This window comes from Haemaphysalis longicornis, unplaced genomic scaffold, assembly GCF_048455015.1.
Source record: "Haemaphysalis longicornis isolate Haplotype H1 unplaced genomic scaffold, Haemaphysalis longicornis Haplotype H1 scaffold_9, whole genome shotgun sequence".
Classification (NCBI taxonomy): domain Eukaryota; kingdom Metazoa; phylum Arthropoda; class Arachnida; order Ixodida; family Ixodidae; genus Haemaphysalis; species Haemaphysalis longicornis.
The window spans coordinates 91,002,615-91,026,907 of record NW_027526460.1 but is presented as its reverse complement, the minus strand read 5'-3'; the positions used below and the strand labels follow the sequence as shown (position 1 = coordinate 91,026,907).

At 43.5% G+C, this 24,293-nt stretch overlaps 1 protein-coding gene across 2 annotated transcripts in view; it reads left to right on the top strand.

Moving 5' to 3' along the window:
- The window catches only part of LOC144153658 (uncharacterized), a 205,784-nt gene that overhangs the window by 166,911 nt on the left and 14,580 nt on the right, over nt 1-24,293 (top strand). For both annotated transcript variants that reach the window (XM_077685321.1, XM_077685320.1), the window contains exons 7-18: nt 12-83; nt 1,061-1,132; nt 3,356-3,427; nt 4,062-4,133; nt 11,080-11,151; nt 11,263-11,334; nt 12,528-12,596; nt 13,331-13,402; nt 13,975-14,046; nt 17,063-17,261; nt 20,609-21,020; nt 21,979-22,206. In XM_077685321.1, coding sequence (XP_077541447.1) covers nt 12-83; nt 1,061-1,132; nt 3,356-3,427; nt 4,062-4,133; nt 11,080-11,151; nt 11,263-11,334; nt 12,528-12,596; nt 13,331-13,402; nt 13,975-14,046; nt 17,063-17,261; nt 20,609-21,020; nt 21,979-22,206 — 1,484 coding nt within the window. The remainder of the gene's footprint in view (nt 1-11; nt 84-1,060; nt 1,133-3,355; nt 3,428-4,061; nt 4,134-11,079; nt 11,152-11,262; nt 11,335-12,527; nt 12,597-13,330; nt 13,403-13,974; nt 14,047-17,062; nt 17,262-20,608; nt 21,021-21,978; nt 22,207-24,293) is intronic.

Here is a 24,293-nt window from a genome sequence, read left to right as displayed (position 1 = left end):
CTCACTTATAGGTCTTTGTCTTCCTCAAAAGTGAAAGAACTGACACGGAACGTGTTCGGGAATCTGCCAAGGTTGAAAGACGCGTAAGTATGACAGGATAAACAAATTAATACGGTTAGGGAGATGAAACTCCTGGAGTGCGTAACCAGAAACGTCAGTGACGAATTGAAAGAAAAAGAATTGTTATTCGCAGGTTCATTGTATCCCCGTGCACAATTGACGACAGAAGTCTTCTTGGCTCAAAGGAAAATAAGATCAACCGTCAATTTGTTTCCAAGTTGTATGAGAGTAACGATACCGACAATTAAGAAATTACGCAACAGCCCTGCGTTACAGCAATGAAAAAGTGCACGCAATCAATCTGTTACCGTGCACAATAGAGATTATATGGTTTTCTTCAGGCTTGTTGAAAGGGCCAAGCACAATTCACGTCTTCAGTAGATTTTAACGGTGCAGTCTAACCGTTCCCTCCTATGGTATACATGAAGTGGTATAATGTTTTTCAATATTTTGGACACAGCTAGAATTACCAAACCCCCATGGGAAGCCTCATGCGTAAAACACTAGCACCTTGCCTTAGCACTTTCGGTACATCAAATTTCAGAATTTTTTATTTGCTCCTCGTATTATTGCGGAAAGAATAATTCTGCATTGCGGGTTGATTTTTACAGCTTGTTATCAAGTGTGGTTAGGGTTTATTCTAAATCCCCAAGAACTGTTTGACTAAAGTGGAAACAACACGACGTGTTGCATCACCCTTTAGTTACGCGACTCTTAGAGTAATCCAAACAACTATGAAGTAGTTAATTTTGGGGTGCTGGTTTTGGTTCTTCACAAATCTACGTAAAGATCAGCATCCTCATGGCTATATCTTATTCCGGGTTAAGTGAAGGAGAGGATCTAAAGGACGAGCAGATATTCGATCAACTTCCTCGTGTAAGAACAGATGCTACACAAAGTAGGAGATTACGAGATTACACAAATTACGAGATTACGAGATTAAAGTATTGGTTGGCATCGGCGTTTCCTCACTGTGGATCATCTATCCTACAATGAACAGGTACCTGCTGGATAACAACATTTCATGTCTTCAGGACTACACCTTTGAAGGCAGTACAGAACTGGAAAACCTGTGAGTACAAGTGCGCTATCCAGAGCGGCCTTTGGAGAGGGGAAAACAAGCTGGCAAGCTTTTCCACGCCTGCCCTATTTGTTGTACGTTTTGTTATCACACTGCTATGATGATGACTGTTCTGACTAATTTAGTTTGCTTTCTATATGAGGCCTTGCATACACAATCAATAAAGCACCCAGAACAAAAAACAAAAACAAAAGTGGTTTTCATAGTACCGAACTTTCTGCGTGTTTCAGCACACACTCTTGTATCGCACGCGCGCGCGAGTTGCTAACTCAGAAAAAAACCAGCCCGGCTTATTGCTTGCATGGTCGACTAGCACTTAATTAAAGCAATATTCAAATTTTACTACTACGCCTGGAGTTCGAGAACTTCGGGCCAAGCTTAACTGGGTATTAAAATGCCCGCCAACATAAAACTTACTTTTATGGCTGGATGATGTCATAAAGCACGCTTTATATCACAAAACTTCCAACAGGAAATTATGGCTACTGGCATGGGCGTCGCATGATACCAGTCGTAATAATATTTCCGTCTTTTCCCGGCAGACGCGGTACCGCTTATTTAATGTCTCGGTATTTCCGGAATAAACGTCTCTTATGGCACCCTTATTTATATTCCTGGCACCACACAGCGGTTAGAGCGTGAGTGGAAAAAGGCTAGCTAATGCAGTCAGCTGGGTGGCACTGTAAAACTGAATTTTAAGCCTGCTTTTGAGCAGACATACGAAAAATTTAGGGCACAATTTTTTTATTCTTTAGTTATCATGGCATTGTATTCCGTATAATCTCCTTATTGGGAAAGATTTTGCGCATTACGAAGAGGCCTGGCGTGCGGCTGGCATTGTATTCCGTTGAATCTCCGCATTGGGAAATATTTTTCGCATTACCAAAAGCCCCGGAGTGCGGTTTGCATTGTATTCCGTCGACTCTCAACATTGGGAAAGATTTTGCGCATAACCAAAAGCCCTGGGGCGCGGTATATTATTCAACGTGAGTGGGCACCGTGAGCGAGTCAACAAAATCAACACTTTATACTTCACTATGGCGTTTCAATGATTTAATAAGGCTATACGAATCTGCAATAGCTAAAGTTCGCGCTTTCCGTTTTACTCCTGTTGCTTGGAAAATATGGTGAACAAATGAGAATACTGCGCAACACAAACAATTGTAATGTTCATGAAAGTCACCGTACGAGAAAGAATAATACAGCACAAACAATTGTAAAGTTCATGAAAGTCACCGTACGAAAAAGAATAATACTGTGAATAATAATAACAGCAATATCGACTTAATTCCACCTCGCGGAAAACTTAACAACAATCCGAACCTGTCGAAGCCAACAAAGAGGCCTGGGAAACTAGTCCGTGTAAATCAGTCAGCAAAACAACGATGACATTACAGCAATAAATAAAAACGATAGGTGGCCTGGTAACCAGTATTAGTATTGATCAAACATCAGGGGAGCATCAAATCAAAACTGCTGACGATTAAACAGTATTCGTCAAGAAAAATTTTAAACGTACGTAAGAACTTGCGTAATCGGCGCTCAGGCACGACTGAGTAAATTTCATAACTTTAATTTAAATGTAGACCGATAATTTCCGGTGACATAAGCACATTTTTGTTTCCTGACTTTTTAGAACAGCGAGGCACCTTGCAGTGCAGTCCTCTTTTTAAGATGCCGGAGATTGCTAAGTAAAACTTGAAATACAAAATGTAAAAATGAAATTATTGCTTCAATAAACACAGGGGTAAGTGAAAAGGAGGCGACAGGCAAAAATAAATTATCACTTGCCTGCACTTCAAAGTATGGAGAGATACTTTTACCCTATTTTTCAAGATGCGGTCAATACGGCACTGCGAGAGGTTGGAACAAAAAGTGTGCAGTAAGCCATATCCGAGAGACCTGACAACATGATTTTAATTTTTGGGAGAAAGATTGCGAGAAAAGATTTCATGTTAGCGACAGCAACGCAGTGCACCCTAATCTTTTAATAAATACCAAACGTTTGGTTCGATACCCATCGCCATAAAAAATACACCTACATGCATCATGGTGTCGACGTACTCTACAGGGGAACTTGACAATGGGTGACAGGTATGACCACAGAAAAAGTGGTTCGATGTAGGTGTGTTATGTTCAGACTAACCCTCAAACGCACCCGTTTTATTTTTGTTGTTCACCGCAAAGCAATTCTATGTTCAACTTCATTTTCAGCGTCTTGTCACACAACGCTATCCGGGATATATCATTGGAAGCATTCAGCGGTCTGGAGAATCTCATGATTCTGTAAGTTAAAACTCTGCTTTCATCTACCTTCTTTTTTGTAGCCAAGATTTTCCGTCGATACGAAGAAAAACGTGCAAGAAAACACAACTGTTTAATATACTTTCACCTCGATTATGATTCTTCGTGCTACTTTACTGCATTAAAACAGCAAGCACCTTGTGCTTAAGACTCCAAGCTTTCCGTTATCTACAACGTATATCGCACAATCAAAAAAGAACAAGCTGTTTCAGTCAACTAGAATATCAAAAGGGCTGTGTTTGAGCAACATTTTGCATGGACGACAGTCGCTGTTCTCGTCCAGCAGAGCTGTCAAATATTTTCAGAATTTTCGTGGCGCCTTTTCTAGCCGGTTAGAAGGACTTTTGATCGAACACACAGGATAAACGTAATTCTAGATAGGTTAGATTCGCTTGGGAGGGTTCTTGTTAAAATAATTGTGAGGAAAAGATTACGTGGCATTTCATTAAATTAGTAATAAAATAATTCGGTTGGCAAAACAGGAAAACTGTTACCTCTGCCAATTTTGGGGCGCTTGTTGAATTCTATGGTTGTATCCCCTTTTTTTGTTCTCGTTGTGGCTGTAAGACTGTGATGAAAACTATAAAATAACAAGCCCACTAAAACCAACTTGCAGGGATCTGAGGAAGTGCGCCTTACAAAGACTACACCCGAAACTTTTTCGACACCTCGACGCCTTGACAAGCCTGTGAGTAGCACTTTCTCTTACTTTGGAAGTTGAAGCATGCACACTGCGAACTTTTTGTTGCTCCAGGGCCTTTAGCTAATAAAGTGGTGCGGATAAGCTACTAGGTAATTTTTTCGCTATATTTTTATCACTATCGTATCGCACGTTGGTACAGTACTGTTTCAGACTATTAGACTCTATGAAGTCAAAATTCAGAGTGCGGTGAAACTAAATTAATGTACAGCACTCAATATTGCCAATGCAGCAACAATCAACGTTCACACACATGGAGCAATAAAATCTACAGCGCATTGTCCGGCAATTATCTTCCGCTGGTAAAACTATGTACTCTGTAACACTTGCTGCAAATATAACCATAGTTGATGTTAAAAAAAATACGTCTTTTAATTAAGTATGGTTACCCTTGAATCTCACGAAAAAGAAATTCGCCAAGTGTACAAACTGTGTGCGTATTCCGACTAATCTCTCCGGGCCAATCGCAGACGCTTACGTACTTTGCTTTATCCTGTGACATTAACTAGTACAAGGATGACTTGACGCCCCGACAAAGGTCCCCTCCCACCACCTGTTAGTGACTTCACAGTCGACCACCCGTTTGGTAAATTATAAAATTTGTGTAGGAATCAGAACATTGTGGCAAGGCTACATTTTGATGGACCACACCATTTTGAACTGGCTAAATTACTTCGGCCGCAAAACCACGTCCGGGATATACAACACAACTCAAAAAGCCTCACTCTTTTTGAAGTGACCCCAAGCAAACAGGTCGCAGCAGTAGTTTCATTTGGCAGGTCTGGCAAACAGTGCTTGCACGGCCTGTCATCCATTCAGCCTGTCATCCAATACACAACTACATAGCAGTTTGGCATTGATTTTATCCTACTGCAAACCAGGCTTCCGGCTTGCTAAAGACGCCTGTCTTCCTGCAAATCAAGTTTATTCGATACTACGTTTGTACAAAACCATCAGAAGCTCATAATTTGTTTCCGTAGCAAACGAGCAGCTACCTTCTTCATTTCCAATTGCGAAGTTGACATATGCCGCAAAGTTTTAATCATTAACAGTGTAACAGAACCCTAAGTGGTTTTGTGGTATTTGGTGGGTTGAAACACGAATCAGTATTTTTGTGTTTTAATTCGTGTGATAAAGCTGCAATCCTTGCACCAACCGAGTTCGCGAAGCTGGAAGCGAAATCTGAGAGAACGTTTAGACACATCAGAGGAAAATTACTAATAAACAAGCTGTTAAATCTCTAATATTGCTAGAAAATGTGAAAATTCAGCATCATAGCTTCATCATCATCAGCCTATCTACACCCACTGCAGGGCAAAGGCCTCTCCCATTACCCTTTAATTATCCCGGTCCTGTGCTAACCTCGACAAATTTATCCCGGCAAACTTCTTGATCCCATCTGCCCATCTAACTTTCTGCCTCCCCCTGCCACGCTTGCCTTCTCTAGGAATCCACTCTGTTACCCTTAATAACCAACGGTTATCTTGCCTTCGCATTTCATGCCCTGCCCACACCCATTTCTTCGTAATTTCTACTAATAAGTCCTTTATACGCGTTTGTTCTCTGACCCACTCCTCTCTCTTCTTGTCCCTTAATGTTACACCTATCATCTTTCGTTAGATTGCTCATTGCTCATTGCCCATTGCTCCTTGCTCATTGCTCTTTGAGCAACGAGCAATAGCTTTTCCACTACTTAAATTGTGTATTAGGGGCCTCGCTGCGTCATTTTTTTCCTCCACTGAGCGAGAAGCAAAACGCAAGCGCCAAGAAATGCAATCTTACACGCAAATTTATGAATTTTTTTCCTGTATTAGATAAAGATGAGCCACATGTAGTTGCACGAGTGAGGTTCGGTCAACGTAGTTTATAAATATAACCAAACCACTCTTTTTGTGTTCTTATTGCGATCTGAGTTTTCTATTCCCATTTTGATTGTTCCTACTGTCTCATTGGAATTGTCTTCAAATTCCTAGAGCTTTCGTTCTAATTTTATTTCGTTCGTGCTGGTCGACAAACAGCCCTTGCAGTATTTGTTTAAGGGAAAGTGCAAGAAATGAAGTAAGCTCGCACTAACGTGTAAGCCTTGAAAGTAGCGAAGCTGCACGCAACCTTCACAAACATCATACCGGTTTAACTCCATGATTGTACCACCATTGCTGCTTCTCCGCTGCCGCAATGACCTTTACTCCATATTTGTTACTATAAGCACCAGCTTCTTTCCTTTTTTTTTGGAAGTGATAATCAATGGGGATGACCTTGGAAGGCCTTACGCTATGACGTGTCTTTCTCTTTCCAAGCAAGTATTATCGCGATTACGGCGAACACGAGTTTATTTTTTCACCAAACTTGGCCAATCTTCCTACGTGGGCATGCTAGGATTGGCAAACGGGCGCAGGGGACGCTGGGCTGTCGCCGCCAGGCACACACACACGAGTGCTCGGTATTTCCTGCATTTTATTAACTGCCGAGTGGTCGCCGCGATGAACGCACTCACGTGCAGAAGGCTTTTCTTGTCATTTGTAACTGCGGACACGAAACTCTGACAATTTGCTAAAAAGCTTCGCTGTTAACGAGCGATCACAGTATACACACTGCGTGGTGGGATAAAAGTAGCAGAGATTGACAATGGCTAATTCTCGGTTTTGGTTCTATTGCAAAGTCGACTTCGAATATGACGTGCATATAAACAAGATGTCAAAGTCTGGTTCACTGAACACGTGGCTTCCTGTCTAAATACGTTCTGTTGTTTTCGATTCCATGGCTGGTTCGGTGCTTGGCTGGGCGAATATTGTGCTTGGACAACTCGTATTGCCGAGCAAGTGTAGGCGGCATTCGATTACATTAAGTCAATGCTCGCTAAACGATCTAGGAACCTTACGACATCAAAGCCATCAGAGCCCGATAGTCAAAAATACGTTTGGAAGTCTAACTCAAACTCTTATAGATGCAGTGAATGGTACTAAGTAATAGTACAGATGCCGATCATAAAGTAAAACTTCATTGAAGATCTCTGAGAGCGACAGGGAACGTTTCTGTTTCTTTGTGCGAGACAAGAACTGCTCCAGGGATGAAAGAAACCGTACGTACTTGAACTTAATGCGTTGTTTGTGGTAAGAATAAGTCCCATGGGCACTATTGAGCCCCCGCCAAGTCCTCCATATAATCCAGTGGCAGTGGCAGCAGCTCACTTGTGTAAAATTTTCTAGCGTCAGTTGCCTGCTTCTAATAGCAAATGCTTGACGTGGGCGAAGCTTTACTACCCAACTTAGGTATGAACTTAAGTGCAACTGCATTGCAGAGATAGGTAAAGTAGTTTGCACTATGCAGTACGCCGTGAGCCAATCGATGACTTCCGCAATAACGAGGACCACACTGCCCGAAGTTGTTGACTACCAGAAAAAATTCTGGACAAACCCCTCAAGATCCTCAAGAGGGCATCCATGACTGAAGGAACGAAAGCGAGCCCCCAGCCATCCCCTACCTATTATACATAACTCATCAATCGATTGATCAATCGATCGATGGATCAATCAAACAACCAATCCATCAATCAATCAATAAACCAAACAAGCAATCAATCAATCAATCAATCAATCAATCAATCAATCAATCAATCAATCAATCAATCAATCAATCAATAAATAAATCAATAAATAACTAAATGAATCTCCCGCTGACAACGCGAAACGTACGTCCCTCTCAATAGGAGTCAGACTTCAAAGCGGTTGAGAACTCTCGGCATTGCTTCCTTCTGTGGGGCTTGACAGGAAGTCCCTTTTATTTTTATACCACAATATCACCGCTTTTGCAAAATAACTCGGCTTTCGAGGTGCGTGAGTATAGCGACAACCGGGAACATGTGCCATCCTTTCTAGTACTCTACGAATTAGGGCGAAAGCCTTAAATGTGTATTTTTCAAGTATGCGCGTTCTGGGAGGCCGTAAATCGTAAGGGTCAAAAAATAGGAGCGCGAGCTGGGGATAACGCACCATAAAGGGGAAATATGGGTGCTGGAGAAGCGTCCAATGAGGGCCCTGAGAAACGACGATAGAGCGTGGCATCGTAGGAGTATAAGACGCTGACGCACGTGCAATACGAGCTGCATTGAGAGTCGAACGTGCCGACTGGGGTGAACAGGACACTACTGGCAATGGTTCGTTAGCAAGCTGAACCAGCATCGGCGGCTTCTTGCGATGGCTATGGAGTGGAACGAACTTCAGGGGGAGCTGTCCAGGATGGGGTCAGGAGGCGACGGGTGCGGCTGTAGAGTTGCGCAGGAAGTTGAAGAGCCAATCAAAAGAATTTGGACGAACTAAGCTTTCGCCTTCACGTGCTGAGAAAGTTCTAAGCATGCCCAATAATGTTCTAACCGTGAACAATATCACTCTAACTTCGCTCTAGCTTACTCCGAAGCAGCGGGTTTTCTGCAACCAGTGAGTGCTGCGTGGTTCCTTGAAGTACCAAACAGTGCAGATGGTTCTTTTTACTGGAACACATTGAGGAATTACAATATCAGATAATTGGGTATACATTGATGCAACTCCGCATTGTCCACAGGTTTGTTCGGTCAACATGAATTTCAACTTGAAATGTGCGCAACAAGAAAGTGACGCCCAGCACAGAGCTGGATTTGAAACAAATCAAGGGACATGGGGCAAAATTTGCTACTCTGAGCACGTGGTCGCGGGTTCGATTCCCGGCCGCGGCGGCCGCTTTTGTGATGGAGGCAAAAAGCAAAAACGCCCGTGTGTACGAGCTTTCGGCGAACGTTAAATATCCCCAGGAGGTTAAAATTAACGCCCGTGTGTACGAGATTTCGGCGAACGTTAAAGATCCCCAGGAGGTTAAAATTAATCCAGAGCACTCCACTGTGGCGCACCTCATCGCCTGCGCTGCGTCGGTGCTTTAAACCCTATAATCAATCCATCAATGAAAATTTGCTACTGATACTACAAAGAAAGCTTGTTTGGAGGCTCTCGCTAGGGTGCGACGTATAATGTGTTTAACTATAAATGATAGCTACTCATTTTTTTTTCGTTTATACGAAAAAAAATGTTTCGGACATTTTTATTCACTATTAAAGGTCACGGTAATCAATCTTTATTAAACGTTATAAGTTCCGTAAGGCGCAAGGTATTAGTGAGCTTGCCCAGTTCTTTTTTTTTTTTTTTTGTTCGAGCATAATTGTATTAGTATAGCAGCAGCAAATGCCCATATTGCGAGTTTTGTTGCCCCGTTCGTTGCTGTCGCCTCTTAATTATTTTCTTTGTAATTCTGCAACCATTCTTTAGCCTCTAAACAATATGAGTCACGTACAACTCACATATCTTGATCTCAAAACCACAGCTTTTGCAAAGTACAAAGATGAACGGAATAAATAGATAAATAATGAAGAAAATATTTATATTCCCAAGCATTTTATTAGAAGGCCAAAATTTTTAACTTTACCATAGGATAATCGACACCGCAAAGACTCCCTTCGTTTCAGGTAGGTACATCCGTTCGGCTTTTACTTCAGTATCGCATCACAGGACGCAATCGCTGGCTACTTGTTCATTTCAGCCGCTATGAATTGTTTACGTGGTATTTTATCTGGTGCGTGTGATCCAAAAGTAAAGGGAACACGCAGGCAGAGGCGAAACTGGGCAAAACTGCATAACAGCGAGATCTATGAGTAGATACGCCACAGAGAGTGACCATGCGTTGACCAATCCGGCTGTCTCATTTGGATGTTCTCACGCTCTCCATACCACCGCCTGCACCGAACGTTCTTTGTTTATCTTTCGGAGCCCCTGTGCTTTTGCGTATTGCACATTGTGCCTGTACTGGAATCGAGTGATCGCACTAAGTTATTGTAACCATGACCTTGTGAATACGAAAAACGGTAGGGTTTATGCACACCGTAGCTGCATCTGCAAAAATAGATGCAGCATATTGAGTGACTACGATTTCGCTTAGGCCCTCTGGGGTCTTGGTCTTCCGCTGATATTTCGACACACAGGCATTTTTTTACTTTTTTCTTTAAAGAAAATGGCGTAGCTTCCACTAAGCCGCGGAAGACTTGAACCATTCCGAAGCCGGAGGATTTATTTCTATATAAGCACTGAAGGACACACCACCACGCATTGCATTAGGTTTGAAATTGTTTATTTACATGTTCCGTCGTCGCTTTACAGTGTTGTAGTAGTACTCATCGTCATATCCATCTGTGTCGTCGTCTTCTTCATTTTATAAACGTGGGAAACAGAGCGAATAAACCGTACGCCGAGTAGAACACCCACACACGGCGCTGTGTGTTCTACTCTGTGTGTGCATCGCGTTTATTCGCGCTGTTTTCCACGTTTTTAACATGAACCCACCAGCAGACTTACGTACCATTTTGTCTTCCTAATCCATGAATGGCGAACCCGAACCATTTTGTCCCTAGGCTTTCAGGTTTTCTGTGAATACGAATGCGTCAGCACGCGCTAGAACCAGCGGCAACCGGCTTCGCGAACTGGGCGTCTGTAGCGCGAGCTGTCTTGTGCTCCTGCGTAGACGCACCAACGCACGTGAATTGTTCTCTTGATCTTTTTAGAGAGCCTCGCGCAAGCCTGGACGCCGCCTTGCTCTCCTCGTGCGACGCGTGCTCACGTGCACGGTAATCGGTGGGAGTTACTATGACCGAGTTTTTTGATGACGCCGCTTACCGCAAACATTACGGCCAGCAATAACAGCTCCGCTGTTGAAAAACGGCCGCACCAGTCGGGACTGAACCCGCTTCACCGGGTTCAGCACCACAACGCCTTAGCAACTGAACCAAGATGATTGTTTGAGGAGGATGAGGCGACTGATAGCGATGACTGCCGCGAATAACATCACGATGTCGTAGTTCCGAGTGAGTTGCGACTGCCCGTCTCTCAACTTACATTTTATTTCCTCGTGTTGTCCGCAGGTGGCTTGATGAAAATTCGATCGAAAGTTTGCATCCGGAAACCTTCGCCCCGCTCAAGAACCTGGAAATACTGTGAGTGGCTCCGCGGGAAAAACAATACGTTTACCATAACGTGACCATTGTTATTGTCAGAGAAACTTCAGAAGAAGTGTCACGTACGCAATAAGTCACGCCTGTTTTCAGGTCGATAACGAGAAACCATCTTTCCCGACTGTCGTCGCCTTGTTTCAGCGGTCTCGGAATGCTGATCACGCTGTGAGTACATGACTCTCTTTTATCGTAGCAGAATGCGCCATAACGCAGTTAGGCCCCTTCTACGGAAAGCGAATTACTTAAGCGTTTTGAGCCCGGTCTGTAATATCAATGCTAAACCCGTTTGTCATCCTTTTCGGCTCACACGATTACAAATATGTTTCTCCCTTCTTGATAATTAAATACGTTGCTGCAGCTTACCTGGGTATCTCATGCTTGGCTTAAACGTGAGCAGAAACATACGCATCTTTAATTTGCCGTCATTTTTTTTTCTGCATCGTTCCTCGCAGTTATTCCCGTTTTCTCTTGCGGCGGCGTGCTGCCTCACGTTAATATTTCATTACCGATTGGGTCGGACACACGTGCAGTGCGTAAATGAAATTGGCTGACGACTTCAAGTCGATTTTCAAAATGCTGTTACGCGTGTTACGAGGTACCTGTAGCCGGTGGAAATGTAACAGAATTATTTCTGGTGTATTCCAGTGCCATTGGGGCGGCCAGCAGGTCAGTTGCTGCGTGTACAATTCAATAATGCAAAGGACGAGCAGAAGAATTAAGAATTCATCGATGTAAACACTTGGCGTTAATGCTATATTGGAGCGCACCTGTTGACCGATTTCGTGAAGATCTAATAAGCTCATTCATTATTTATGCAATACATACTGCGGTTCGCAAGGCGTAGCTGAAGGATCGCGGGTTTGCAAACATATTAGCGTAAGAGAGATCAGATATTGAGTTTTAGATAACAAGCAAAATTAAATAGCGACATGTCCATACGGGCAGGATATCAAATGCAAACACTGTTCTTTGTGGATAACGCTTTGAAATGGAGCTCCTTTGGGACACATTGCACGAAAAATAACGCGGCCATATCGGTTTTTTTATGATTTCGGTGCTTGCTGAAGGCTTAGGCTATGTCGAGCTGACGGATAAATAAACAAAATTAAGCATCAAGAGCAAATTGTTGGTTCAGCGAGAAAGTTCAATCGAACATACTCTCTTGTAAACGAGACCTCAGTGTCACTTGGCTCATTTTTGAAGCTAGGTTGATATTCGCGGCACTGCACAAGAAATCCAGGCCCCGAATATTTGCAAAGCGCCATACACCAGCTATTCGCACAGCCTGTCCTAGATACCCAGCTCGTAGTTTGAAGACTCCAAGGCCATGATCGGATGACTTTTGTGTATCATTTCAGGAACCTGGCCTACAACAAGATTCGAAACCTGGACGAACCGTTCATCGGCCTAGACGAGCTACTCAACCTGTGCGTACATACACATATAATGAATTATCTGTTTGTAAGCTTGGAAAAATTGATTTTGTGTCTGAGGAAAGTTGTGAGAGAGTGTTCGATTGGTTTTACGACTGCGTGGAAATCTGACCTTAGCACCCGCGACATTTTTTTCTCGACAGTATTCAAGCTGTTCCTATGACTGATTACGAAGTCTCGTAAGAGTCACTGAGCAAGCGTCTTCAACGGACTCTTATACTGAGCAAAGTATTTACCGTCAAAACTTCTTTGCAGATATCACGAATCCATGATACCCATTCATGGCGTTTATTGTTTTCAGAAGAAAGCGGTAGACCATAGTATCAAACAACGTTATTCTACCAATATATTCCTCAAACACTGGGAACAGCCATTGCTAACAAAGTATTCTGAATGTGTAAGACAAGAGAAAACGATTCAGAGCCTCAAACATTTGCTTCGATGCCTTTTTTGTGGGAGTGCGGCACCTGTTTTGTAGCTTTCAGCAGACAACTAAAAGTCTGTTATAGGTAGCAGAGCCAATTCTCATTATTTTCATCGCTACACTAACGGGAAGGTGGCAGATAATTGCTCCCATTTTACAAAACAAGGTGAAATCAAAAGTGAGATCTAAATATTTCGTTCAGGATATTGTTACTCGGTAACATACTATCTTTAGGATCTGTAAATTATTGGTGGGGAACTCTGTTTACGCACTATTTTTTTCTTTTTCGCATTTTTGCTTTCAGGGACTTAGAAGGAAACCTGATTGACGACATTCCTTTAGACACCTTCTGGCCATTGAAGAGGCTGCAGTCATTGTGAGTGCGGCCACCTTCTAGTTATAAAATAATGAATGTTTATAGCACTACTCTTCGGGTCAGAATGGTTAACTGCACTTTACCAATCGAAAATTCACAATGAAACTAAACTAAACACCTTACTACAATCACTCAGTCATGTTTCTTGGCGATAACGCTGATCGGCCCCTGCCAATCGCACAAGCAAGATTTTATGACGTGGTATAATAGTTCCCGGAAAAGTCAGTGGGGTGTCCTCACAGCTTGACGTGTTTTCAATGATATCTCGACAAGTGACCGAAAAAAATTGGTATCATTGTTATGGAGACAAAGCAGGCTTTGCAATGCACCAAATTTCCATATTCTTTTCATAACGCCCTCAGGCGTACTTTCAAAGGGAAGTTTTGTGTCCTTTCTGGTTGTTTTGTTATGTTTGTGCACACATTTATGGTCCTAGCGTGTTGCTCCGGCCAACTGTTCCCGTCGGTGTTCCTGTTCTTGTAGCTTTTGTTCATTACTGGTATTTTTAGTTTCAGGTGTACCCATTCTGTGTATAGCGATGTTATATCAAGGGACGTTTTTTTTTCTTCAAGGAATATGAAGAAGAACCCATTTCGAACAAGTTCACCGCAGGTCTTCGCACCGCTTCAAAACCTGACGCACATGTAAGCAGTAATTTGTCTACTTAGCTTCTTCTTTCAATGGCTGGTAATTTCCTTGATAAGGTTTTCAACGGCAATGCTTAAACCGTCATAATTCATTCGATGCGATTCAAGTGTACGGCATCAGTAACAAATTTCATAGGTAAGTGTCGTGACATCATTGACTGCAATCTCAACTAATGCACATAATGAATGGGGCAATTGTTTATTCAGTACCACTTACAACGAAAGAGAACATGCATTACAATGTTTTAGAGTTAGTCGGTGGCATGTCCAGCTTAGAATTGATTACTCATCAGCGCCTTCTTTCAGTTCGATGAAGAAATCTGTCTTTTTGTCGAACTTATTGGAATGAATGCACACTGCAGATGCATTAATGCACCTATTCCTTTAATGTTCTTCGTAAGATTTACAAGAAACTATTGTTTTAGTCAGGAAACACCACCCTCACAAAAATTTAATTGTATTGGTTTCTCCAGCGTTTCCGAAATATCTGCGTCGTCTTGCATCTTCTGAGTCAGCAGACACAAATGTTAAGAACTTAAATGTTAAATCATTATTTACGCTTTCCTTTCACTTTGTTTGACGCTTGTATAACCCGCAGAAGAAAAGTCCTTTGTCAGTGACAACGGAATTATCAAATACAGCTCTGCCTAGAATAGGCATATTTTGCAAATATTTGGCCAAGCTTCCCCCACTTCAAACAAAATTAGGCGACTTTTTGTTTCATTTCGCTATTTATTCCCTGTTATTTTTCTAACCAATATTTATATGTATACATTTATAGCGATTGTGTTAACTTTGTCAGCTATGCAATTTTGTGGAGATAGGCCGCATTACACTGTTAGCTTTGGAGCGTTCGGCAAAGAGGGCTTACGCACCAAGAAATAACGCATGAGACATCTTCGACGACTTTCGGTATGGTGATATAAATATTGTTGAGGTTGTGCGGCCAACTTGTGTTGATACGTGCGTTGTTGTTCGGTTCAACTATCACTGCCACTTATTATCCAATTATAGAAAAATACTCCCCCCCCCCCCCCCCGTAATCGTCTGGACGTTTGGTTGTGTTTGTCCTTTGTCGAGCAACGTTTTTAAGCAAAAAAAAAAGCACAACACAAGAACAGAGAGGCTAACACATGGGCGATATCATTGCTCGACTGTTTTACTACTACAGTCGTTAAATAATTTTTCCCATCAATATTAATTCCTATGGCGGAAAAGTAAATATAAATAACGACTCTTCTACCTGAGGGTTTTATCATATCCGCAAACTAAAGCAAACCAACCCATGAGTATTATATTAACATTGTCGTTGTTCACACTTGTGAAGCCATCAGAATCTTTCGACGCACACTTTTGTGTCTTAAACTCACTTAGTAGTGCACCATTGCAGCGGTCAGCTCCAAGCATCAAACTAAAATGTTTATTTGTGCTTTCGCACACTTGTGTTTTTGTTTCCCTAACCTGCAGGAAAGAGGTTTAATTTCGTGATTTTGCTACGTGTAGCTGAATAAAAAAATAAAAATTGCATAATATAGCAGCCGTAAGTTTAATGTCATTGTTAAAGTTTGTTGTGACATTTGTACAACGTGTATTTGAAAACAAGAGTGGCTGTGTTCTTACAAATTCTCTTGTAGCATTCTCTCTCTGTTCATTTGCCTTGTGTGTAAACAGGTATAGACTTATGCCGTAAACTTCTGTCTTGATAGCATCGTGTTTAGGCCCTGCGTTTTAGTGACTGCATAATGAGCCTCCAACTACATGCGAACGTCATTACGGGCAAAGCCTGACAGGGTACTACAGCGAAATTTGATCGGTTACTGACGCTTAAATCTTCACAGCAGCAAGATTTGTTGTCGGTCTAGCTGGCCTCATACTGGAACAGCGATGGGACTAGCGAACAAAAAGATGACACGCAGAAAGAAAGACTTGCGCTCTTCCTGTGACCTTTCTTTCTGTGTGTCGTCTTTTTGGGGGCTATTCTCATAGCTTTTCAAATCTTCGTAAGAGTTTCTGACTGGCTGGAAGACCGTTGCCATCGCTTTGCAAAGTAAAAAGAAGAAATTACATATCTACGTACCAAATAAGCATATGGAATTTTCAAATCGCTTAAATGACTTCAACGAGTGAGTTTCCGATGCACGCACGTGTCCTTGCCTGATGCATTGGGCCAACCATTTCCCCACGTGGCAATCCCACCTGGGAAAATGGTTGGCCGCTTACGGCACGTGGTGCTTTTAACTGCGGTGGGACTCAAAAATGCTGCCGTAAAATAATATTTATGTTTTGTTTTGTCCCGACAAGAACCTGCGCGCAGTTATGATTTTCCGGAGTCTGCACACAGTCCTCGTATCGCCGGCCCTACTCGCTTAGACATTCCTCGAATAATCGTGTGTTATCGCTTCCCATAACCCACAATGCGCGATGGTTTTGGAACCCAACGGCTGCGGGTATAGACGATGCCCAGACAAACGCTGCTGCATGCGATTCGCCGGCTCTCGACTATAAAGTTTGCCTGTTTGATTGCTTCTGCTACGTTTCTTCTCGACGATATATACGGGAGCAGAACTTCGCACCACTAAATTTTATTGGTTGAAGTGCCTTCACATGGCACGGAGCGGGTTAGTTTACTGACTGTGTTTGTTCTTGCGAATTTAGCTCATGAATATGCTGCCGACGGAACGCCGGGAAGGCAATAAAGTAAAAATAAACTAGAGAGCCTGCGAATGGAATGGCGCAGCTCTCGGCCACGATTTTTAAAGCTCAAAACGCGCTGGTTTCTCAACAGCCGCGAGCTACCGACTGCAAAAAGAAACAAACAGGGGACCATACGAGCAAGTCTCAGGCCATTGGGGTTTACGATAAGAACTTCTGTTCTGGCTCTGCAAAAAGAACGCCACGCACACTGTCGCTCATACATAAAACGCAAGCGCGTTTTGTGCTGCACCGTAAATCGCATGCCTATCTGAATTACTCTTTTCTGTGCGTCGTGTCGCTTCTTTGCCGTTTTTCGCAGCTACTTGAGCGACTTCAGCATGTGTTCGTTGGTGCTCCACGTTCGGGTGTGCGAACCTCGTGGGGACGGCATCAGCAGCCTTGCGCACCTTCTCGACAACGTGGTGCTGCGGGTGTCCGTCTGGGTGGTGGCAATCGTGGCCTGCGCCGGAAACCTCCTAGTGCTTGTCGGAAGAGTCATGTTCCGAGAGCACAACGAGGTGAGGATGGCCCGGGGGAGTTTCAACGCACCGCGATGTGCTGCACTTTTTGTAAAGGTTCCCACACTTCCGTGGAGAGTTTTGTATTCCGTTCACTTCGTTTTAAGCCCCTGTTTGATTCGAAAATTTTAATTTGTGCACGAGCGTTCTTGGTCATGCATCAATGTTCCGAATGAATTTGCGCGTCTTTACTTTGCGGTGTGGTACCTTTAGCTGGATTTGGGCTGGCATGTAAGTTCAACCAAATGTTCTGTGGTGAGAAAGAAATACCCTATAACACAAGTGCGCTGGGGTTTGAACGTGCAATGTAAGAGATTTGTGTCTTTAAGCCAGACATTTCGATCACACGTGTGTATGTAACGGCGCATCATCATGTTCGCAAATACCTCCAGCATTCACACAGAACGCTGATGATGGTGTTAGCGATTGCGATGGGTTTGAGACATCTGTGTGCGTAGATATTAGCAAGCGTGCGTAGATATTAACACAGAATGCTAAAGATAGCGTTAATGATTGCGATGGGTTGTCTTAAATCTGTGTATGCACCAGCGTGCCTCACTGCACCTCATCATCTCCCGCAGTTGTCATATCCATCTCTATACTTGCAACCGCGCTTTGAACGAAAAACAATTTCCCAAATCCCCACCTAAAGATCTTCAACCAGCGCTCACGTATGTCTTCCAGCATTAGGAAAACCCCATCTCCACCGCTAGCCTTCCACTTAATTTGTCTGTATGCGACGAACTATGTTATTATCACACAGTGATACGTAGGCCCGGTACTGGCGATGTATTTTCCCCACGTGTGTACATTCATACGTCAAAAAATAAGCTGTACGGTCTAATATACTTGACCTTGATAGGTCCTCCCTGGTAGCGCACTGGCTAAGAAAAAAAAAACAGTGTTTAAACCAGTTTGGCCGCCGACCAGGCACCAACCAATTTTTTTAATCGTTTATTAAAGTACCTGTTCTTGTAGCATTATACAATATTTTTGTTTTTTAAGTTATCAAACTGTTAGCATCACTTTACCCACTATAATCCCACTTCTATTTTCCCGTAGTATTAATTCGTAAGCTTTTTCGTAAAATTTTTCTCTTGCACAATCTTCGCGTTCTCCGAGCGCTCGAATTACGCCATTACAGCTATGCAGCTGCCATTGATCGGCTTCATTTTAGCTGCAGAAATGAACAGTCGATGGCCAGTTATAAAAAAAATGGCCACAAAAGTAAAGCAGAATCAAAAGGCGGATCTGGGACGACGAGCAAATCACGCGGAGCCGCTCCTTGCTAGCGATAACTACAGCTTCCACAATGCTCCCAGACGCGAAGGAAAGAGTGAAAGCGTTTATCGGAACTGTTTCAGACTCCCTTTAAGCCGAAAGCCTTAAGTACCCTGTACTGCGAAAAAATCATGCTCCCCTTTGTCAAATGACGACGATGGTTGAACGGGATGCTTTCTCGTGACGGGTTCTTTGCTTGTCGTCTAAGTGTTCCAAACCGCCTGAACGTGTCGAAATGGAGCCGGAGAGACGCCGGATCCATAACGCGAGAGACTCCAGTTCTATTCCGGGTATCAGAAGGGATTTTCTTCACTCCAACGTTTCCGCGTTGCAGATGACTTCATTGAGAAACATAAAGCTTCGCTTTGGAACCATCGTTATTTTTGCTCGTTAGATGAAATAACAGCGTCGACCAACCGGCAAAGAGCAAACTAAAAATGCTTTTAAGTTTATAAGAGATTTGCCCCCGAGCCTTCAGAGCGGAATGTGAGTTCTTTATCACCGCGCTAAGGATATGCGACGACAGTCGGGTAACCAAAGTTATATTAAGCGTGTTTTCACGAGAGATCAGACACGCGTGTCCGGTGGACATCTTTGATTTCGACCACAATTTTATATATAGTGCCTTGAGCACACGGCAAAACCTATCTGAAGTTATTCTGAAGAAACAAACTTTCCCTTCCACACACACACAAAAAAAATCAGAATGTCGGCTCGGGTCCCTGGCGCGTCGAGCGGCTCACGGGAGATTTGAAGCTTCTACCGCTGTAAAACAAAAAATACTGCAGCGATCGCCCGAGCTCGTCTTATGTAAATACTTTGCATACTCTCAAATAATTTACCGCATTCGTGGCTGGCATGCAGAGGGAAGTTTTGTAATAAAAAGTCCCAATATGTTGACGACGGTCAACTACTAGGATGTCGACGAAAGATGATAGTCGACTGGCGCCCCTGCCAAGTAAATGCCTTCCTTCGCTTTGCAGCTCACCTCCCACGCCCTTCCTCTCCTTTCTCGTTCTCAACAAGATAACACGCTAGAGGGTTCCTCAAGTCAATTTAAATTTATCGCTTTCCACTGCGCTAAGTCGGTTGCCTCGATGCCAGCCCTGCCGTGCGGCGGAGACGCGCGTGAATCGGGGCACCCTACTACAACGTTTATAGAACCGCGTTGCCTTACTACACGAGCGTTCCAAGCGGAACGTGGAACCTATCTAATCGAACCTTTCGTTGCTGTTCCTGTTTGATTTCTTAAATGCCGCGAGGAGCTATTGCAGCGCGGGCAACAGCAGCCGACGGTTTTCTGTCCTTGATGTAGTATTCAATTCGTTATCGGAAAAACCAAGCACCGATGCATTTTGAATCAAGAAACACTGCAAATATCACTTATGTATTGATTTTCTCCCTTATATTTGCGTACTGTCTTGTTCCTGTTTAACAATGTTGACAAGTATGAACATTACACCGGACTCAGACGTTTAGATTGGGCTATGGGTATGTAAGACTATTGCGCAGATTTTGTTTCACTTGGGCGGGTGGATGAATCGAGTCGTAGACAGACAGAGAAACCAAAATTTTTGCGTTTTAGAATCCCAATAAAGACTATCATCTTTAATAGAAAACTGATCAAGCGTGGATACTCCCAAAGCATTTTCGGCGATTTTCCTACGACGTCCAGAATCTTGTTTGTGCGATAGGTGACCGCTGACTTATGCCACCGCCAAGTTAATGGGAATTGGTAGTGGGGCCACTAGTTCTTTTTGATCGTACCACTGTATTGCTAAGGTGCAGTTAACACTCCTGTAACTACGCTTTCGTGTCGGCCTTTTTACGTCAATACTGCCCATATGGCGTCACAGGAATTCATAATTTGAGTTTTTGAATTTTAAATACGCTTTTTTGATTACATATTGCCTTTCGCGGCTGAAATGAATCTGAGGGAGTTTCCGAAACCTAGTTACTTCAAACTAAGCAAAGCCGTCTGTTTTCTGTGTGGCTCCTTTAAACCTAAGCAAAGTTCACCCCTTGGAGACTAACGAGGTTCCCTTCTTTGCGGTTCTCGCGCACAGGTTCACTCCTTCTACATTAAGAACCTCGCCCTGGCCGACCTCCTGATGGGCGTGTACTTGCTCATCATAGCGGCGCACGACGTGCGCTTCCGCGGCGAGTACATCCGGCACGACTTCCGCTGGCGTCGTTCCTGGAGCTGCAACGCGTGCGGCCTGCTTTCGACCGTGAGCAGCGAGGCGTCCGTGTTCACACTGACCGTGATCACGGTGGACCGCTTCGTCTCTATCCTCTATCCGCTCTCCATCAAGAAACGCACGCGCCGATCCGCCTTCTGCTGCATGCTGTGCGTCTGGCTCACCACCACGCTCATGGCGGCAGTGCCCATGCTTCGGCCGGACTACTACGGCGAGGACTTCTACGGGAGCAACGGCGTCTGCCTGCCCCTCCACATACACGATCCAGGCACCAAAGGTATGGACACTGTTGCGGACATGTATCCCTCAAACGCTATTATGTTTGGTAAAAGAAGTCCTGAAATGTTTGACTACGAACAAACGCTCGCTGATTCCTTTACTAGATGGCCGTGTTCGCCTAAGTGGCCCTATTATCCTTAAGCATGTTATTACGACCAGAAAAAGCTGTCACGCCTGTATGGCTCCGTGATTACCCTCTTCAAGTTTACCGATCATGTAATCTTTCCCCGTCTGACCAAGTAAAGCAGTAGGCCAACCTTTCGGGATGCCAATGAAGCAATTAATGTTCAGTGCACCATCAGCGAACCGGGTAGGATACCTGAACGTTGAAGAGCACAGTAATTTTTGCGCAGCTGTTTCTATAACCAAGACCGCCTACCTAAAAACGCGGCCCTGAAAACGGCCGAAAACGAAAGGTGAGAATGAGACCGTTGCCGCATTATCTTTGCTACCAACGGACCTACTACGCTAGAGATTTTCAGCAATCATATCTCAGTAACCAAAATTTAAGCTATCGCACATTTACTAATAACAAACATGATTGGAGGGAAGCAAAAAGTAAGTTTCGGCTGCATTTCCTGGACTAACGCACATGATGGGCGCACAAAATATGTGCCATCATCAATCTGTTTTATTTTTTCGGAGGCACTGCAGATGTAAGACCATTTGGCGTCAAGTTAAATTAGCAGAAAAAGCGTAAATACCATCATGACTAGAATAGTTTTTGGAGCTGTTTAGGCGCGAAGGTAAACGTCTGCAAGAAGCTACAGGACTGGTGGCTGTCCGGTCCTATCTTGTGAACGTTTACCTTAGCGCCTCAACCTCTCCAAAATGCCTCCAAACCAACTAGCCCAACTACTAGTCCTCGTCTAGTTGACTCGTTGAGCGTAAAGCGTGGCATAGAATGCACCATTACCGGTACGTTATGCACGTTTCTCGTTCTCTTCTCTTACCAGGTTGGGAGTACTCGGCATTCGTCTTCTGCACGGTGAACAGCATCGCCTTCAGCTTCATCGCGTACGCGTACCTCAGCATGTTCGTCACGATCACGCGCTCCAACGTGGGACTGCGCTCAACGCAACAATTGCACGACCGCGCCATCGCCAAGCGCTTCGCCTTCATCGTCGGCACAGATGTCCTGTGTTGGATGCCGATCGTCATTATCAAGATCATCGCAATCGCAGGTGGGTCCTGCTATATCCCGCCTTTATATCGGCAGCAATCGGTAGAAGTTGTAAAAGCAAGGAAACGTGTGAACACTTCGCTCATAGTGGTTTGGGGTTCTGTTTTGTATCACACCTCAATTCCGACTACTCACCTGGAATTATTACACAATATAAAGATCTTCACAGCAAAACTAATCGACTTTACGCCGCTTACGTTACCATTATACAGAATTCGTAATACGCCCTATTTTTAAGTATTATTTAATATTTGTAATATTACCAATATTTATTACATTATTATACAGTATATTGTTTTAATATTAAATAATTCATTATTTTGTAGCTATAATTTAAGCTTTTTTTTATTCAAGCTGCGTATTCAACGAGCTTCCATGGCCTAGTTTAGCAAACCCTTCATAATTCTTTTCAGTTTTTTTATGAGTGCTTCTATCATATCTATTGAATCGCAACATTTAGGTATTGTAATGATAGGGGTAATTTATTCCAGAAACCTTGACGCCGTTCTCGTCTTATTTTGATGCACCTTGAAACATAGTCTTCTTTGAGAATCATGTATTATTAATCAATAATTATAATCAACTAATCAACGAAAAGAAGAAAAGGAGGCGTGGAACGTACATACGCGCTCGCACTAGTGGTTTATTGCTTTGCTTCATCGTACGGCCATTTCTAACCTCAGATATTTGCAACCAAATCTGAATAAAACCTCTCTAGAAACATAATGCCGTGTTTCCCTCTCCAAACTCCTGCCTTCTTTGTTCCTCTTGAGAGCACGGTCAAGTTGTTTCCACATCCTATTAGTGCTAAACAATCTCAGGAGTACTGTTTCTTCCTACGATGTAGGAGCCTTGTCCAATCATTTTAAGAAAGACACAGTACGTACACCTTTTCCTTTCCTGAGCGTGAAGAAACTAATGGCCACTATATTGTACCCTGCTTTCCTTGTTGATTTATTTCTACTGCTAGAGATAGCAATCCTTTTAACTCTAGCTCTTGACCGGCCATATCGTCCAACTCCAAGTTAGTCTCCAGTTATGGCCTGTATCAACCTCACATAGGCTAACCCAATTGATTCGATAACACACACATGCATTGTTCCGCGAGCGGAGTTTGGCTGCAAGCACTAGGTGCTTGTATTAGAAGTGTACTCCATTTCAGCACAGCAGAAAAATGCCTCCGGGGCCATTGGCTCCCTGAAAGACAAATCAATATCATGCAGTAAAAGGCAATTAAAAAGCAATAAAAAACACCATGAACAGCGGCAACATAGATTTAATTTCCTTCTAGCTCGTCCAGTTGGAAATCGTGTTACGACCGCGGATGGGCTCTGAGATGTGGAGATCGAAGTTATAGTACCATTTCGACCGGAATTACTGACGACTGGTAGATATAACTGAACGCGTACTTGAGCAGGCGGTATTCGAAGCTCATATATTCGTAACAGTTTCTTACGAAGTTTTTGTCGATGTGGTGACATCGTTACATTTGTGGAAGGTTCGGTCGCTAAGGAGTTGCGAACCTTGAAACCGGAAGAAGTTCAACTGCAGACGCTTCTGGCACTGAAGCTACTTGGCACGATAATTACAGCTGTTGTCAGTTGGTTCCGCGGGGAAAAAACACCGCGACTTTGGTAAAATTGCATTCGATGTTTAACCCCCGTGAACTTTTACGTGCTTTTTTTTTTGTTTTTGCTGCATGAATCAAACGAGCTGTGACACCAATTCTTGGGTATACTAGTATTCTGCAGTCCGTTTCACGGCTAACGAGAATACCCTGGCTGAACTGGAAACGAATCCCGTTGCGTGGAACCACGGCCGCTCGATGGAAACTAGTTTCCATCGAGCGGCCGTGCGTGGAACATATGTATATTTTATCTTAATATCGTTCGAACAGAACCGCAAGGAAGTTGCTGCCAGAAAGTGAAGATCAGCGTGATGTCTGCCCGTACAAATTAATACACGGTGCAGGAGCCGCGCGCCTCCGACGTATAACAACAATTCATGACTTAAGTTCCTCAGCGCGGCTCTGCGAACTGGGACATGTCGCTGGCTTAGGTCACGGAACGCTTCATGGTGGAACAACTA